The sequence below is a fragment of the Dryas octopetala genome, chromosome 5 (genome assembly GCF_963921425.1).
Source record: "Dryas octopetala chromosome 5, drDryOcto1.1, whole genome shotgun sequence".
Taxonomy (NCBI): domain Eukaryota; kingdom Viridiplantae; phylum Streptophyta; class Magnoliopsida; order Rosales; family Rosaceae; genus Dryas; species Dryas octopetala.
The window spans coordinates 16,171,277-16,190,352 of NC_141370.1; the positions used below are offsets into that span (position 1 = coordinate 16,171,277).

General features: G+C 36.0%; 3 protein-coding genes across 5 annotated transcripts; all 3 read right to left on the reverse strand.

Annotated features, from left to right (window-relative positions):
* Positions 1–15: 15 nt before the first annotated feature.
* On the reverse strand, positions 16–1,735 carry PSAT (phosphoserine aminotransferase). The gene has a single exon (XM_086244334.1). It carries the CDS (start codon positions 1,619–1,621, stop codon positions 329–331), a length of 1,293 nt encoding a protein of 430 aa, XP_086100460.1. The 5' UTR covers positions 1,622–1,735; the 3' UTR covers positions 16–328.
* Positions 1,736–6,244: 4,509 nt separating this feature from the next.
* Positions 6,245–9,584, reverse strand: LOC147284921 (G2/mitotic-specific cyclin-1-like). Its single transcript, XM_086244100.1, has 10 exons — positions 9,412–9,584; positions 9,162–9,294; positions 9,011–9,067; positions 8,525–8,738; positions 8,298–8,426; positions 7,498–7,587; positions 7,142–7,363; positions 6,911–7,009; positions 6,644–6,822; positions 6,245–6,524 (listed from the first exon to the last, which is right to left on the reverse strand). The coding sequence occupies exons 1-10, from the start codon at positions 9,464–9,466 to the stop codon at positions 6,380–6,382; spliced, it is 1,323 nt and encodes a 440-aa protein (XP_086100226.1). The 5' UTR covers positions 9,467–9,584; the 3' UTR covers positions 6,245–6,379.
* A 2,648-nt stretch (positions 9,585–12,232) lies between these two features.
* On the reverse strand, positions 12,233–18,567 carry LOC147284922 (uncharacterized). 3 transcript variants are annotated; one of them, XM_086244248.1, is made up of 15 exons: positions 18,429–18,567; positions 18,236–18,317; positions 17,930–18,040; positions 17,634–17,731; positions 17,438–17,521; positions 17,208–17,341; positions 17,002–17,074; positions 16,840–16,885; positions 16,622–16,731; positions 16,350–16,457; positions 16,198–16,260; positions 15,442–15,503; positions 14,457–14,769; positions 12,763–13,632; positions 12,233–12,651 (listed from the first exon to the last, which is right to left on the reverse strand). In XM_086244248.1, exons 1-14 carry the CDS (start codon positions 18,498–18,500, stop codon positions 12,790–12,792), a joined length of 2,199 nt encoding a protein of 732 aa, XP_086100374.1. In that variant the 5' UTR covers positions 18,501–18,567; the 3' UTR covers positions 12,233–12,651; positions 12,763–12,789. The 3 variants fall into 3 exon arrangements, with proteins under 3 accessions (XP_086100374.1, XP_086100373.1, XP_086100375.1); XM_086244247.1 differs by having other exon boundaries at positions 16,622–16,885; XM_086244249.1 differs by lacking the exons at positions 18,236–18,317; positions 18,429–18,567 and having other exon boundaries at positions 16,622–16,885; positions 17,208–17,333.
* Positions 18,568–19,076: the final 509 nt, after the last annotated feature.

Below are 19,076 nucleotides of genomic sequence, written 5' to 3' on the forward strand. Positions count from 1 at the left end.
AACTTCAAACGAAACAAGAATAAATGCAAGAGCCGACAGAATTACTTGCTCAAGAATTGAATTATTCATTACTCTCATCTTATGACAACAAAATTTAAACAGAGCAAATTGACCTAAATTCCTAAACTTGTAGGGCATTAATTTCATCCCATATGACAAGAACTGCATAAACATGCATCCAAAAACACTTCTTACTGTCCACTCACCTTAAACAACAAACAAACAAGGCAAAGAAGGAAACAAAACAAAGATGCTGACAACTCTAACAGAATGTTGAGAGAGAGAGAGAGAGAGGGCATAGATGAGCATATTGGAGAGGATGTTCAAATCAAGCATGCTTTGCCTGGAAGTCCTTCATGAAAGCAACCAACTTCTCAACCCCAGCCAAAGGCATAGCATTATAAATAGAGGCTCTCATGCCTCCCACGGACCTATGCCCCTTGAGCTGAACCATCTGCTCCTTGGCAGCCTCCTTCACAAACTCAGCTTCCAACTCTGACTTCTCAAGCGTGAAGGGTACATTCATCAGTGACCTCACAGACTTCTCAACTGGGCACCTGTAAAACCCATTGCTCTCATCAATTGCATTGTACAAAATATCAGCCTTCTTCTTGTTCTTCTTCTCAATCCCAGCCAACCCACCCTGCTCCAACAAATCCTCAAACACCAAACCACACATGTATATACCATAACAAGGTGGTGTGTTATACAAAGACTTGTTCTCATCATGAATCTTGTAGTCAAGCATCACAGGAGTAGTTTCTTGAGCATTGCCAATCAGATCCTTCCTTATGATCACAATGGTGACCCCAGATGGGCCCACATTCTTCTGGGCCCCAGCATAGATTATCCCAAACTTGGACACATCCACAGGCTTGGAGCAAAAATTGGAGGACATATCAGCGATCAAGAGCCCATTTTTGGGAGATGGGTAGGTCTTGAACTCAACCCCATGAATGGTCTCATTAGCGCATATATGCAAATACTTGGCGTCCGAGCTCTGCTCTAATTCCTCGAAAGCTGGAATCTTTGTGTACTTTTCGGACTTGCCGGACCAGATCACCTTGGGCTTGCAGTACTTCTGGGCCTCCTTGAAGGCCTTGTCGCCCCACGACCCGGTAACCAAGTAATCGACTTTGTGGTCGAGTTTGCAGAGATTTAAGGGTATGGCGGCGAACTGGGTGGTGGCGCCGCCTTGGAGGAACAAGACGGAGTATTCGGGAGGGATGTTGAGGAGGGTTCGGAGGTCCGACTCGGCCTTTTGGATTATTGACATGAACTCTTTGCCTCTGTGGCTCATTTCCATGACGCTCATGCCAGATCCGCGCCAGTTGTAGAGCTCCGACTGGGCCTTCTTGAGAACTTTCTCGGGTAGATTGGCGGGTCCGGCGGCGAAGTTGAAGACTCGATCCTGGGATTGGGGCTGGGTCGGCGCGCGATCTTGGATGTGGGTCGGGGTGGTGGTCGAGCATTTGATGGAGATGGGCTTGGTGGCTATGGTGGTGGTGGTGATTCGAGTGGAGGTCATGGGGATGGTGGTGAAAGGCATTTTGGGGTTTTTGAGAAAATTGCCATTTGGGTTCTGGAGGAGGAGAGAGTGAGGTGTGGTTGCCATTGCCATGGTGTTGCTTCTGAGCGAGCGAGAGAGAGAGGGTTTGTGGCAAAGATCTGAATCTTCAGGATTATTTATATAAGAAGTATTATAAAATTGGAATTTTCTTTTTTTGTTGCTAAAAATTTGGAATTTTCTTTTTGGCCTTTTTGGTACTTTAAAATTGGATATTCGAGGAAGGAGAGTAATACTGCCAAGGCACAAACATGTTTGAAGTTTGATGCGGTGGTTGGTGGAAAGGTAAGGTTGAAACTTGGAACAAGCAAACTAGTGTCGTTTTTTGGATACGACGTCGTTGCAAGTATTACGTGTCATGTACTCTAATTATGAGTGTATATGCATTGCTGGCAGTGGCGGCATACATTAGTCAGAGTGGGGTTGGTTAGTTCGGGCACCCACAACAACTCGTATGGCCATTTGACCGGGCAGGTAGATACTCACAAATTTAAACTCATTTAAAAGAAAAATTTATTAAACTCATACTCACATGGCCATATAACTCACATGGCCGCCTCACCAAAGTAATGGATTACTCAAACCCAACCTAAAAATTCACCATTCCTGTTTTTTTTTTTTTTTTTTTTTTTTCAGTTTTTTTTTTTTAAAGATCAACTCTTACAGTACATAATTTTTTTTTTTTGCCACTCTTACAGTACATAGTTATATAATTACATGTTATTATGAACAATTACAATTATATAACGTATCTCTCTCTCTCTTTCTCTTTCTCTCTTTCTCTCTCCTTTCTCCTTTCTCCGCTCCCTACCTATTTTTTTGGCCAGGCTCCGCTCCTTACTTCAATCATGTTGCAATATATCAAATATTGCAATAGTTTAATTGATCCATTAGTTTTCGACCAAAAAAAATTGATTAATTAATTTACATTTTTCAGTTTAATTGATCCATATGTTTTTATGTTTTTATGTTTTCCTATTTTTTTTCATTCATTAGTTTAATTGCAATTTAAATTTAAATTTTAGGTTCATTATACTTGAATTTAATGATAAATAAAAAATAAAAATAGAGGATTTGGGTAAACCACGGGTACTATCCATACCCACCCATTTTTTATACGGGTATTAACATGTATACGCATACCCATCCCATTACCCAATTACCTATACCCACACTACCCTAATAGAGTAGGTACCCGCGGGTACCAAACCCACGGGTAAAATGGTCATCCCTACTTGTACCACAAGGACTTCCCAGGGGTTTGTGACAGCATCATTCTCACTCACACTCACTAGAATGTATTAGTGTCGGTTCTCTAGGTTAGTTCTGATGTTCGTATGTTGCGACCTCTAATGATATATTATTACGTGTGTTTAATTTTAGTGAAGTTTATCTTTATTAAGTAAATAGTATACCTAACATTGTAGTAATTGGTAGTCATAACCATATTTAAAATTTCTCATGAGTTAGACATCTAAAATGTGGGACCATGGATTATTTTCATGAAAAGCCCAAGGATAGTTAAGGAAAAGTGTGTGGAATATTGTAAGAATCCATTTTTACAAGGAATATTGTAAGAATATAGTTAAGGATAGTACCTTAGTCGGTACGGACCTTTACAAGAAACAAGTACTTTCACATTGGAAATACATGAATGACCTCCTTATGTTTGTCAAACGAACAAGGAATTAAGAAGAATCCAATTAGGATTGGACTATCGATGGACTTGAATCCTCCTCAAATAAGAATTTAAGTATAGAAGTTCACTACTACAAGGAATATACTTCTCGACGACTACAAGTTTGATGAACTTACAGTCCTAAGGCCAAGAGGATTAATTCATCCTCTACATATATGCTCTTATACAATCATTAAAAGGTATGTAGTTCTTGAGTTTTGAGCTCACTGCATTGACTTTATAATTGATATATATTGTTTACTTATTTAATCGTCACAGAGCCGTTGGTCAGCACCACACTAGTGCCACCTAACCTCCCGAAGGTTTGTTTGTGTTTGCAGGATCTTAATTTCTCAAGTTTGACCCTTTGAAAATTTTGTGTTACAGCATAAATTGTAATGATATTTTAAACCCTTCAAAAGTTCTCGGACCAAAAGAAAAGAAAAAACGAACCTTCAAAAGTTCAAAACAAAATTGGTATTTTTCTTAATCTATCAAACAAAAATGAATTCAAGTCAAAATTCTCTTTCACAATGCTCTCTTGAGAAAATTAAGAAATTTTGTATTCATAACATTATTATTTTTGTTTTTTAAGAAACAACAATTAATGTACAATATTACAAATGAAATGACTATGTTTCTATACAATCGGCCATGGTTGTAAAGTATGGGCAAGCTTAGAAATCTAGAATACCAATTCCCGCAACCCACACTAGCTAGCTAAATTATTATGTGCATTCTCCCCAATCAACCTTAATTACAAATGTGATATAAATGTAATAGTATGCTTGTTGAGTTGCGGATATAAGATTGAGGGTTTAAGATTTTGGTTAGGAGGCTGATACATAACTATTTAATTCTCACCAATATTTCAAAAATAATTCTAAATAATCTCAATAGTGTTTAAAAGTTAATTTTTTTATTTTAAAATAACTCTTTCCATTATTAAAAATAGTGTTATGAAATTTTCAAGTTGTGTACATTACACATATATTAAACTCTCATATAATTAGTATGAATGATATCTCATATTCTTTGAATGACACTACACCCCAAAATATATTCATAATAATTGTGCGAATTCATCTATCTACAACTGGAGTTATTTATTATAAGAATGTTAAAATTTATTGTTGGATTTTACACATTTGTTGCACTAATCACCAATTGTCACTATTTGTGTAATATTCAGTTCTTATTGATTTTTGTTTGATTTAATTGTGTACTTAATTATTTTTTTCTAATTGATATTTAATTGTTCATGAGTTGATTGTATTACATTAGTATTTAGGTCAAGAGTGTTTTTAACTAAGAACCTGGGCTTTGAAGATGTATGATTGTAAAAGAAAATATAAACAAGAATAAATCACCCATGGTTGCAAGCTTTTACAAGTATGTAGAAAAAATAAATTACATCAAAGAAGTTGGGTCAAGCATAAGACGCAAAATAATTGGGTTCAAATAGACCCAAACACACCCTTAACAAATAAACAAAAGTAATATTAATCAATTAAATACATAAAATAAAAAATAAAACTTTTATTACCCATTAACCATAAAGATCAAGATCTAATTAATGTTGTGAAGTTTGAATCAGGTGGCATTTGATTCAACTGTAATTTTCATAAGAAGAAAAAATGTATTTACAAGTGACACATTAGTATTCTACAAATTATATTAAAAAAAAATTATTTCAAAAGTTAGCCCCTCTTAGTCCCATCTGTATTCCGCACCCTTGTCTGCCTAGTTGGGTCTGTAATAGAAAATGTTCAAAATTTGCAATGAAGCAAAATTTGGACGTGCAATTCTTCTTATATACCCTTGTGAGTTTTCCAGTCCTGAAAAATTTTGTATTCATGACATTATTTTAAAATGAACAACAAAAAAATACATTACAAATGACTATGTTCAATATAATCAGTGATAGTTGTAATGTGAGAGCAAACTAGAAATTAATTTAAAATACCAATTCCCACTACCCACACTAGCTAAATTATTATGTCCATTCTTCCCAATCAACCCAATTACAAATGTCATATAAAAGTAGTAGTATGTAGCTCTATTAAGTAGCAAAGACAAGATTTAGGTTGGGCAGCCGAAACAAAATTATTTAATTCTCACCAATATCTCAAAAACTTTTTTAAATAATCTCAATAGTGTCTAAAAGTTTTTTAAAAACTTGTATGAAATTGTCAAGTTATATACAATATACATATATTAAATTATCATATAATTAGTATGAACGGTATCTTACACTCTTTGAATGACACTACACCCCAAAATATATTTATAATAATTGTGTGATTTCATCTATCTACAATTAGAGTTTATTTATTATAAGCATATTAAAATATTATTGTTTGAATATTAGGTTTTACACATTTGTTGCACTAATCATCATCACCAATTGTATTTGACTCTTTGTGTAATACCCAGTTCTTGTTCATGAGCTGATTGTATTACATTAGTATTTAGATTAAGCGTATTTTTAACTAAGAACCATGTTTGATTGTAAAACAAAATATATTCATCTATCTACAATTAGAGTTTATTTATTATACGCATATTAAAAATTATTGTTTGAATATTAAGTTTTACACATTTGTTGCACTAATCATCTTTGACTCTTTGTGTAATATCCAATTCTTGTTCATGAGTTTATTGTATTACATTAGTATCAGGGTTAAGAGTGTTTTTAACTAAGAACCTGGGCTTTGAAAAGGTATGATTGTAAAAAAAAATAATAATAAAAATACAAGATTAAATCACCAATGGTTGCAGGCTTTTACAAGTGTGTGGAAAAAAGAAATTACATCAAAGAAGTTAGGTCAAGAATTAGAAGCAAAATAATTGTGTTCAAATAAACCGAAACACACTCTTAACAAATAAACAAACGCAACATTAATCAATTAAACAAATAAAAAAAAATCTTATTAAATTAATCAGATCCAATTAATGTTGTGAAGTTGAATCAGGTCGCATTTGATTCAACTATAATAGTCATAATTAGAATAGAATAAAATAGAAGGAAAAGTGTATTTACAAGTCACAATGGTATTCTATCAATTATATTGAATTTTTTTTAATTTTAAAAATTAGCCCCTCTTCCCATCTTTGTTCCACGTCCCTGCCTGCTATAGCTGGGTCTGTAATAAAAAATGGGCTGGATCAGAATTTGCAATGAACCCAAACTCGGACCTGCAAAACTTCCTATATGTCCCTGTGAGTTTTCCAGTTGCTGCCTTTTGGTGGAAACCGACCATCAAACTTGAACATTCTCTGATGGCAATCAAGAATTGACTCGATCAGTTATTATTCATGTAATGATAATTTAGTAATTATATTATATTTAAAAAAAAAGAAGGAATGAAGCTCATATAAAAAGGCAAAAAACTCACAGAAGCTGATCTTCTGAGTAGCTTGTATGCCACTCACAGGTTCTACTCCACTGCTTGAACCCATAAAGAGTACATTGAGCAGTATAGACAGCAGCAGCAGCTAACAAAGATGGTGGAAACTTAAGCATCTCGTACTCCACGAGAGACAGCTCGATCAAGAAAAAGGATAGCAATTCAAGCTGTTTTGAGGTCATTAAAAGATAATTCAGAATCTCATTACCCTGATAAACTAAATTGACATTGGACGAATAACTAACTACTAACGACCTTGTTATCAGATTGAGCAGCCTTGAGGAACCTTTTCATGAAAACATATGGTGTTGGAACAGACATGTTGAATTGCAATGTGTTAAGCATCAAGCTCTCCTGCAAATTTATGAAAGGGAAGAGAAGAGAATTTTGATTAGAACTACTGTTTAATTAAAGAAGCAATTTTATTTCCAAAGTACACACTAGTAGTACACTACCATTAAGGATGATCACAGAAAAATGAATTACCATGTCCAGGACTTCCTTCTTTGTGTAAGCCTTATCCGAAATAAGAATTAAATCCCCCACAACAGGAACAGAAACTTCCTCATATTTGCATGCTAAAAGCATGGCAACCAGACCAACCAACTGAAGTTTCTTTCTCACTACTGTTTTCTGGGATAAAAATCTATCTATAAGATTAACAGTAAGAAACAATGTCTCATTCAGGAGTTCAAACTTGTCGTGCACCTGTTGATTCGAATAAGGAAATTAATCATTCGTAAACAACGTTGGATAAAACAAGATCCGTTGATGATAAATGTTGCATGAGAAACCCAGTAACCATTTTAGGCATATTGATCCAGTAGGAAAGATTAGTATACCTCAATAAGCCAGTCAATTAGTATGGCCCTCATCCTCTCATTGATGTCAAATTGTTGTGCCAGATAGTTAGGTGGGACACAGCTCAAACCCTGCAAATATGAATGCTGTTTTAGTCATCACACATTGAAATTGATGTTTTCCTACTCAGTTACTTTATTTGGAATCAAAAAGGAAATTGGCTATTCAAAGAGCACAATCAATAGTTTTTGCTGAAATAGGTAAGAAATCAATTTGCGCTGAAAAAAATCCAATGACAATGTTATACATGCATTTACAACAAACTTTTCAAATCAATTCGCAAGCCAACCATTATTAGATGAAATTTTAGACCTGATATAAATGCTTCCCATATAGATATTACTATTCTGTCATTACCTTATAGAGAAATCCACAAGAACTTATTATTGTGTCATTCAAGATATGTAACTTTAAATGTGGCTGCTAAATTATAAATCAGCAAGTCTTCACATAAGGATCTACCTAACAATCAAGTGAGCCTAGGCTATTTATTTGGCGCGCTTTCGAGCGGATCTAATGAGTTTAAAAAATATACGTATGTCGTGGTATTCAAGTCATGTATCTTGAATAATTTGGTACAATTTTATGTCATATGAGTATTTGAAAACAACAAATTGGCAGTAGAGTAATTTTCAACCATGGAATCATTTAGGCTAAAGGCTAAAGGCTGATTGACCTATCAGTTGCAAGAAACTATTAATTCAACCATAAAATGTTTCAACTTCAAAGCTAAATTCTAGAATTCAATGGTACAAGTACATTGAAATCATGAGAAAGTTACCTCCATTTTCCTATAATAAGCATAGAGATCCTCAACATAGTCCACAACCGCAAGGGGATTCTTTAAATCACAGCCATCAATGTCTACAACCGGCTCTTCCACCACGATATCCTCCATTTCAACCTCCTTCTAAAAGATTTAGTTTTAAAGTGAATCAGTAAAATGGGTTTGCCAATAAACAAACACAATCCATAAACTTGACATGTTTTTGAAAAAGAAAGAATTACCGTATCGTCCACTTCATCAGGCATTGCTTCTGCTTGTTCTAAAAACATGGGCACTGGCTGGTCAGCCTGGTCTTCAGGTGACTTGCATTCCTCATCTATGAATATACAATCTCCAAAACCAATTGGGTTGGTGGCTGATGTGTTTGGCAGATTGGGTTTCTTTGTTACCTCTGGACAAGATTGCTGTGTGCTTGCAATTTGTGCAGCAAACTTCCTATAAAAAAATCCAAATCCAAATACAAATCGAAATCAAAATCAAGATTTAAACAAAAACAAAATTATAATGTTTTCTCAACACAGCCACTCATGACTCATGATTACAGTCTCAGATGATACATGAAAATCTTTGCTCATGTTGTTCTCTTTTGCAGCATGAAAGATCTAGAGGTCAAATTTTGAATTTTGAATTTGATTTCTTTCTCCTACCTTCTCTCGACAGGCAAACAATGGAAATGAAAAGTGGAAAATAAAAGGTCAAATTCTTACCTCGTAATTGGTCTATGTGCTGGATCTGCCTGCTTCTTTTCACAGAGTTCTTGTTTTCTGAGCATAAAACAAAAAAACCCAACAAAAATCAACTCAAGAAAACACACCCATGAATGATGAAAAATGGAAGACAAAAGAAAAAAAACATTACCCTGAAAAGCCTCTCTTGTTAACAACACAAGGGTATGGTTGAGCTCCCACTAAACTCTGGTTAATGACTCCTAAAGCCCTCCTGCTGTTCCTAACCTGCTGCCCAAATTTCCTGTTACCCATTTCTAGTCCTCCTACATTTTATTCAAAAAAAAAAAAAATGGTGTGAGAATTTTGGGCTTTTGATTTCATTTTCACTCTTAATCTTCAAAACCCAATGCTAAGTTTGTTCAAAAATCAACCCCATTCACCTTGCATATTTGTGGGTCTGACCAGATTAGCACGGTTCTCATCAGAAATAACCATCTTTGTTGTTTTGATGATCTGAAGGAACAATATAAATCAAACCCAAGTGAGCAAAAGAGGTAAGAAACTCCTTCACCCTAGATTTTGCACCCAGAGAGCATCTAAGACTGAAGGCTGAGAGAGCCCACTGAATCTACTACAAATACACAGGGCAGTAGAAATAAAGAGAGAGCTACAAGCCTACTACTATAATAAAGTGAAAGAAACAGTGGCCGGGTACTCAAGGGGACAAAGACCCAAAACCCTCCCTCACTTTTTTCAAACACAACGGCTAGTGAAATGTGACCGTTGGATCTTGTGGATTGAGATGGACTTTCTAAGTAAATGTCTCTCTCTCTATATATGTCCTAACAACGGTCACCTGGTTGGCATGTGTTTGTGATTTCAAATGAAACAAAATTGTTTATTTCTCAGAGTGAGAGTTTGTTTTCACTTTGTTTATGTAATCCAAATACCCAATCATTGGAGTTTGGTCGGCACTCGGCAGTGCTTTTGTTTCACGGTACCTCATATCACATGCGCTCCACCCCACTTGAGCCTTCTATTTTTATGATGAAATTAAAAGTAAATAAATCTTGAATTACCCAATTAGAATGGTTATATTTAGTAGATTAGTTAAGTCATACCATTTTAGCATCTAACCAACTATTGTACCTTCTTAGTTGTTGAAAGGCTTAGATTCACCCAATCTACCTCCATAATATGTACAAAGGAGAATTATTAATTTTTTAAATTAGGTTTTAAAATCATTTAAATTTTTTGATTTAGTACTAAAAATTCTTGAATTTACCGAAGAAGATGGCAAATGCTATTATCACATGTTATACGAAGTATTTTATGAAGAATACTATTAGTGCTCTTAGTTTACTTTCGTACTAAAGAATGGTAAGGATTTGAAAGTCTAGGAGAAAAATTTGAGGAGAGAAAATGTATAGTGGATTACGAGAAAAGGTTTGCAGAAGCAAAAGTGTTGATGCAAATTCTCGTAAGGTAGATGCAACAACTTAGAATAGCTGATCTGGCTGATCAGATGCTTTGCTGGATGATGGAGTGGATGTTGATTGAGATCTTCCTGCAAAAGAAACAAGATCAAAGGAGATGGACCGGTGTGGTACCAGCCAAACACGCTCCGATGATGAAATCAGTGATGGTGTTTGATGGGGGATGAGGAAGAACAGAGGATAAACTTGGGAGAATAGGAAGAACAAGGCAAATGCTCTGGGTTATTCTCAGCAAGTTGGGTAAGCTCTTTGGTGAGTGGGAATTTTTGTGTTAAGTGTTTTTGGGTGGATATGTAGATATATCATTTTGTGCATATGTGGTGCCTTATATAGGCAAAGGAAGACTTAATGAATAAGTTACCTGCATTGTGAATGAATGGTTGCTAAAGACCCACGCACCTGGTCAGACTTAGTTGCATGCTCAGCTGCTTACTTCCTCAGCATTCAATGCTGCATTGAATCCCCCATTAAATGCAATGTTGGAAGGTTCAGACAGACTGTCCCAGTAGTCATGGATGCAGGCCTGACATTCTATCTGTCAGAAGATTTGTGTCAGGTGCATTTAAGTGTGGCGGTTCGTCCCAGCTTGATCTTCCTGGGAATGGCGGCGGAGAGCCGAGCCGAGCCGATACGAACACATGTTCTTATGCGAAGACACGAAGTCCATGTGTGGTCGGATCGGACATGGGATTCCAGACCGAGCCGGTCCAGTAGATTGGGGTCTTTCTGAGCCCTAACTGGTCGACGTCAGAACTCGAAAGGAGACCATCTCCTGTGCCGAGCCGAGCCGAACCGGGATGATCGTGGGAAGATGGACACTTGATCCCTTGGAAGATCATCGGTTCGGCTCGGACCGAACATGGAGGGCCCGGTGTGGAGATCCGGTCTGAGCTGATAGAGGAAGTGCTGATCAGTGATGACGTGGAGGTCAAAGTCTGACCAGCCACGTGTCGAGCCGCGATTGGCTATTCGGGTTGATGTGGATTTTCCCACAAACAAAAAGGGTTTAACAGATCATGGGAAAAATTTTGTAGGCACATAAGGGTAACAACCTCGGGAAGTATTTGTAGAGTGTAAATAGCATTCATTGTTTCACTTATTTAAGATATTAACATGATGATGTATTGGTAAATCAAGTTTATTAGATTAGCCTGGTGCGCGAAAGCCGAGTCAGGACACCTTTGATTATAAAAAAAATCAAGTTCATTGAAATGAAGTAATGTGGTTACATGCAACACAACAAATTTATTTGAATGGAATGAAATGGATTATTGTGTTAGGTGTGGCATGACCTAATCTCACCAGTTTTTTGTTTTGGCACATTATGTACTTACCATTATTATATTATTAGCCACGAATCCAAATTAGGAAAACAATTAATAAGATGACAATAGTTAAAAGCAGACTAAAATAAAATCTTAATTATAATGGAATGATTAAAAATAAAAATATTTGGATTTGAGTTTTTACCTGATAGGATACTTGGTCATACTTTTAGAAATATTAATCTTTTATGTTGATAAAATTCACATATAAATTTGGTTATTTAAGGAAGATTTGAAAAAACACTTTTATTTCAAATATTTATTTACTTACGTAGTTAAATTTACATGTAAATTTTACTAACATAACAAATGTTATCTTATTAAGATGAACTCATGATTAGATAATAAAATTATCTTTTCTAGGCAACACGCTGACAAAAAGAAAAGAAGTATCCATTTTGCTCTTTGATCTTTGATCTTTTCATCTATACAAAGTTATAGATAAAGATCCATGCTCTACTTGCCAAATAATTATAAAGCCTAGTTCACTTCACCATTTAGTGAATTCAGGCCCATTCCACGCTCTTTGGGGTGTTCACACCATACAAATCAAACAGAGTGAGATTCAAGTTCACGCCGGTCATCTAGGCAACCGTCTGATAGGGAAATATACTCATTCGGCACCAACCATACTCGTTCGAAAAGAAGATCCTTGAATAAATTATGAAATATTACAAAATTTGTAATGAAAACTATTTCATTATGCCCCTTACCTAAGAGCCTAAGCCTAATCAAAATTGTTGAAAAGAAGAAAGAAGAGACAAATGGGACAGGGGGACCGGGGGACCGGGCAGCCTAATGTTACAACAAGCAAAACCTGCAATGTATTTTCCCCAGCTTCTAGGATTTAATGATACACCTGCACAGAGAAAAGAATTATTCATGCAAACTCTGTGTGTGTGTGTGTGTGCGCGTGTGTGAGAGAGAGAGAGAGAGAGAGAATAGAGAGGAGAAGGTACAATAAACATACACGTCATTTTGTTAGTTCGTGAAAACTTCACTTGAAGAGACTAGATAGTCGAACTACACTGCCTTTCTCCTTGTCTGCTACTTGTTTGCGTTTCTGAATCTTCTCACTGCTTAAGAGACTAGATAGCGGAGGTACACTGCCGTTCTCCTCGTCTGTTACTTGTCTGTCTTTCAGAATCTTCTCACTGATCACCTCCTCTGTTACAAGACATCCTTTCTTCCTTAACATATTTTTCAGTTTAGTGGTCTCCCCCTGACGCTTCTTAACTATCTTTAGTTGCTGCTTAGTTGCCTTATCCGGTGGTATACAGTTATGCATCTCCTCTACCATCGTCTCCAAGTGCATCTTCTCGTTCTCAGTAATCTCTAGCTTTTTTCCAATCGCCTCCTCATCAGGTAATTGGCAATTTTCCTTCTCCAACATATCTCCCAGAAGTGAAATTAATTCTCCCTGAGGTGGTTGACATGTTTCAACAACCTCTTGCTTATCAATAGCTATCTCTTGCTCAGAAATACTGCATTTCTTTTCAACCAACTTATGTTTTTTGGGCAACTCTTGTTTTAGCTCAAGAATATCTTGTACAAGGCCACGTTTTCTTCCCTTATTGCAAGTTTCCTTAATGCTCTCAGGCAGCAGGTGGTAGTCCTTCCGAACAACTTCCTTCCCTTGCAAAATTCCACTGTCCATGGTTTCTAGAATAATTTTTCCAAGAACAAATCTTATCTCGTGCATATAACCTTTCCCAAGTAACTGGTGATCAATCTCAAAACTCTTTCTTCCCTTATTGTAAGATTTGATGTCAAATCTTACATTCACCAGCACTTTAAAAACTTCTGCAACATCTTCGCCCATTCTTCTTGGTACAAATACCTAAAGAGTCACATAAGTTTTAATCATATTAGGCACATATTAAACAACATACAAGTATTCCAACATATATTTTATATTAAACCACTATTAGGTCTACCACCAGTGATGGCAACGACTTGGTTGTCCTAAGTACCAACCTAGAGGCACATACCATATAGATAAACATATGGAAATAGAGCAACAATTCATTCCAATTAGGTTTGGCTCACATTGAGATGAGAATTCCAACTCAGGATGAGCCAAAATGCATTTCTATAGAGCAGGTCCAGCAGGATAAAGTTTGCACTGACCCATTCCAAGTAATCCTGTTTCCATCTTTTGACCTTTTTATACATTAGAAAATGTACTTAGTTTTACACACACAATAACCACCATTGTTAAGCAATTTATAACGGTTTATACAAGCATCAGTCCCAAAAACATGTGTACGTGTGTCTAATGATGGCATTGTAATGGAAAAACAGGGAGAAAAAACCAAAACAAGATCACACACCTCCGCCCCATGTGTCAACATTTGACGGAAACAGTACAGTAATAGGCCATTGAAAGAGTCAGAGTAGGGAAAACTGGCTAAAACTATCATTTAAACTATATTGAGAATTTGCAACATTGTCCTTTCATAGAAAACCAAGGTATGCTTAGGCAAGAGGTATGGAAAATGTGGTTGAATATTTATGCCAAAGTGCCATAACAACACTGTATAAATTGTAAAATGACGGGATTGGCAAACTTCAGATAAATGACATGAGAGACACCACATATTTTTCAATTAGTTTTACTCCAAGTTACAGCTTATGGATTGAATATCAATTAGATGTACTTACCAAGCCAGAGCATGGGAAAAGAGGATATCTGGACATTGATTCAACAAGACTTTCTGTCACAGTTAAAGCGTCAACAGAATCTATCACAAAAGAAGCTAATTGGGAAACTTCTCTTGCAAGTTCTTCCTCCGATTTAAATTCAGATGACCTTGAGATCTCAGGTGCATAATTAACTATCACTTGAGCATTGTCTCTGGCAAATTTAACACCTTTTTCCCATCCTTCATGGTACAGGACAGAAGCAAAAGTCAACACTACAAGAGCATCTTGAGGGTTATTGACTAGTGCCAGGTGAAATGCCAACAATCCGATCCTGTAATAAACACAAAATTAATCAGCAGGGACATCTACAATACATACAAAAACCAAGTTTTGTATAAAATGCAGAATTCCCAATAGATTAAGATAATGCACAGGCACAGCTAGCTCATACAGTGTGCAAGTCCTGCAAACATCATACTACAAACCTCAGTTAAAGTCATTTCCAGAAGTCAATATCACTGCCCATCCCCAAGAATATTCCTCCATGGGTTAAGCACCAGCCACAGGCTCCCCAAAGTAGATGCAACCAATATATTCATTGGATGAATTACAGTGATGGCTATAACTCATTTAACTTAATGGCTCCATTTATTTTGATTAAACATAAAAGACTTTGTGGGAAAACTATTTTCCAAAAGCCTTTCATTTATTTCTGTAGACACTTTAACCATGACACTAATCTAAAAGCATGTGACGTCTTTTCAATTATCTCCAAAGATAAAGATTCCCCTTACCTAATTCTGATTGCATCTTGGGGGGAAGGTATCATGAAAGGGTTTGATATTGATATAAATGGAGCAAAATTATTAATTACTTAATTCACAAATTCCAAGTTAAACTAGTGCCCAGAATCAAGTTTATAAAATAAATGAGTAAATAAAATAAGAATGCCATATTATGTAGAAAATCATAATCTAACAGAAATAATAAAAAATTCTCTCACCATAAACGGCAGTCAGAAGGTCGATCACAGGCAGCCACCTTATCCAAATTAAAGAATAATTTCTGTTGAAAATGGAAAAACAAAAATAATAAAGTCTAAATAAATTGGATATAAATTAATTTGGCTCAACATGGAGCAAAAAAAGAGTCATAACTAGAGACCTTCATTTCAAGTAGTATAAATACAAATACCAAATTGACAATACAACACATAACTGTTGTGGAAAAGTAATACAAGAAACCTTTTAACAGCTCTTATTCCACAAATTCTATATGGGATTGCAATCACAGATGTGTAAAAGTTCTAACATCATTCACAACTTCACAAAATGTTCCCAACTTTGATTTGAGAAAACTAAGTCCCTTTCAGACCCAAATGAACAACACATAACTGCTGTTGAAAAGTAATACTAAACCTTTTAACAGTTCTTATTTCATAAATTCTATTTGGAATTGCACTCACAGGCGTGAAAAAGTTCGATCATCATTCACAAAAGGTTCCATACTTTGGATTTGAGAAAACTGAGGCCGTTTTAGACCACACTATTTAAGAGTCTAAATTAAACGTATCTCTGTCAGTGAATTATCTTCCAAATTCTTGAAGAATTATTAAATCAAACCAAATTTAATTTGGGATGACAACAGATCCTTCTGTAGTTTTCAGTGCATTGCTTCTTAAAAGTGCCAAATTTTGCTCGAGTAATCTCCCAATTTATCAAAAATGGATTTCAATAATTTTTTGTATAGCTATGCTTACCATTAACATTGTAGAATTCTGAGCAGATTTCATGATACCAGTCTGTTGCTCAAAGTATGCTGCCTACAATACAAACAGTCTGTCAGATATAGAACTAATGACTAAGAACCTATTTTATAATACAGCAAGCCAGGAACTGAAAAAACACATACATGAAAGGGAAGTAAAATTTTGAGTAGATTGAATCTCCAAAGCAAACAGAGAGATGGCTCAGCAGCTCCATAAGACAGCATATAGTTCAACTCCAGCATTATTCTGGACTGAAAGGGCAAAAGATGTTTGTTTTTTTTGTTTTGGCCAGGGAAAAAAATGTTAGTTTGAATAAGTGGAATGGAACACCATTCCTCCCATAGACAAATGGAAAAAAGAGAAATGTACAACAATGAACCGAGACAACAAAAAAATAAAGTTCCCTGAGAGGTACCTTAGCCAACGTAAAAATGGATGAAGAAAGTTTGTGCATTGCAGTCTCAGTTTCTTTTGAAATCGACAAACTCAGACGAGCAGCAATTCTTAAGCCACGCAAGATTCTTGCTGCATAACAGAGGTTGCATATAATCCAGTTATGTATATCCAATACAATATTCAGCTGTTGCATCCAAATGGTGTCAAAGTTTATGCATAAAAGATCAGAACACCTACCGCAATCCTCTTTAAATGAAAACTTGGCAGGCCCTAACGTTTGTAGCTAATCCCATGTCACCCAACAATAACACATCTTAATAAACTTCAAAATGATATATTGAGAAATATACTGTTATAGAGAATGCAGACTTCTATTAACTAGATGAAATTAATAGTTACCTTTAAGGACCTCAAATCTGCCACCCCATTGGCATAATCATAGATTTTATTCGCTAGAGGATCAAAGAACAAACTGCTTCCACAATTTCACAATATGTCCTGGAGTTAGATGGCACTGAATTTACACAGTTCCAATGAATAGAGAGAGTGTTTACAGTTGCTAAAATATGTCCAATTGAATAAGTAAGAATGGAGAAATGACTTACCTGTTAACTGTGAAGTCCCGATGCATGCTATTTCTCCAACGAACGAAATCTTTCTTATCACAGCCACGGGGCATTTGAGAGAAATTAACTTCTTTCTTTTCAGCATGTTCTGCCACTGTTTCAAAACTGGACACCTGTTAAGGAAATCAGAAGAAGAACAAAATAACATCAAGACAGGAAACGAAATGCAACATAAAATTATAATAGAAACACAAAATTCACCAACCAACCTCAATGACAGAACCTTTAACATGCACCCTACATATAGGAAATCGTCGTCCAACAATTTCTGAACGATAAAATTTGCTCTTGATCTGTAATATGATAGCGTTAAACAACTAAAAGACTTTTAATTTCACCACACACGCAATTGATCACAAACTACAAGAGTTGAGAATAAAACTTAAACGGGCAGTATTACAAAACCTCTTTAAGATTAGCTGTGGTGATGACATCAAAGTCTTTAGGTGTTCTTTTAAGGATTAAGTCTCTTACACATCCACCCACTAAGTAGGCTTCAAACCCTGCATATACTATAAAATAAGCAAACCATCCAACACCCGATAAAGTCATAAATAATGCACTATTTAGCTGACCGATTTGGACCAAAGATAATTGAACTGGAGAGGATACAAATGCTTACACAGACACACAACAATACATACATACATACATACATATATATAGTGAGAATGACGGCACAAGTATAAACAAAATGTTACCTTCGCTGTGAAGAATTTTTAAGACAGTCAAAGGGGGTGGCGGAATCATGGAGGGCTGTATCCCAAACATCCTGGCATTCACTTTTTTCCATTTTGACATGTCAATGCGGCCTACCAATTCATAATTCAATGCCTCAACTCTCAAATATACGTAAGAGCAAAAATCAGAAGAAATACAATCCGCAAAACCAACCAAATTAACGACTTAAAAGGTCCCATGTACATTTGACAATGCTTACGGTTATAGCGGAATCAAAATCAACATTTCTTTTTGAATTTTAGTAATGCATAGTTTAATGGATGTACCTTGTTCAGGCACTGATTCTGGAACCATTTGAGGGCGGTTTTTAGCTCGCAATCCTCCTTCGGACAATGTGTGGGTGGGTCTCTGCTCATTAAGAATAACATGGTCACCAAGTGTTCGAAAAAATGCCTCAATCAAAGCACAAGGTCACGCAGAGACACAGAGAGAGAGAGAGAGAGAGAGAGAGAGAGAGACCTGTTGCTTAATTAGGGATTTGAGGCGAGATAACAAGCATTTGTTGCTTCTCGGCGGGGATATTATCGCCATCAGAAGATGAATATCATGGCGCGCTTTCTGGCACTTTTATTATGCGTTGCAGTACTTGGCTTTCAGCCTTCCAATTTTTATTTCTCTACACTCTCTGCATTTCCTACAAACCTAGTCCTAAACACAACTGCCTGTGACCGTGTGCAGTCACCGCCTCATCTTCCACCGTCTACACTCCAACAGGCAACACCCCACCTCATATTACCGTCACTAAACCCAATCACTTAAAAATTTTCCACAACCTTTCAATTTTTATTTTTTACCCTTGTTGATTTCTAATTATTCTATTTCTTTAAAACTTTAAAAAAGTAACAATGGTCGGCCACTCTTTTCTTGAGGCATCCTAACGATAAAATAGTAAATTTTAACATGACACGAAAAGTTAGTATTTTAATAAGTTTATAAATTTAATTGTGTTTTGTACCGATTGTGTCAACTCAAAACTGACTTCTAAGAGAAGAACTTGCCTGCACCCCCCGATGACACCAGCTGGCATCCCCATCCCAGCCTCTCTCTCTATCTCTCTCCTCTCTCTCTCTCTCTCTCTCTTTTTCTTTCTCTCTTGTGATACCACCT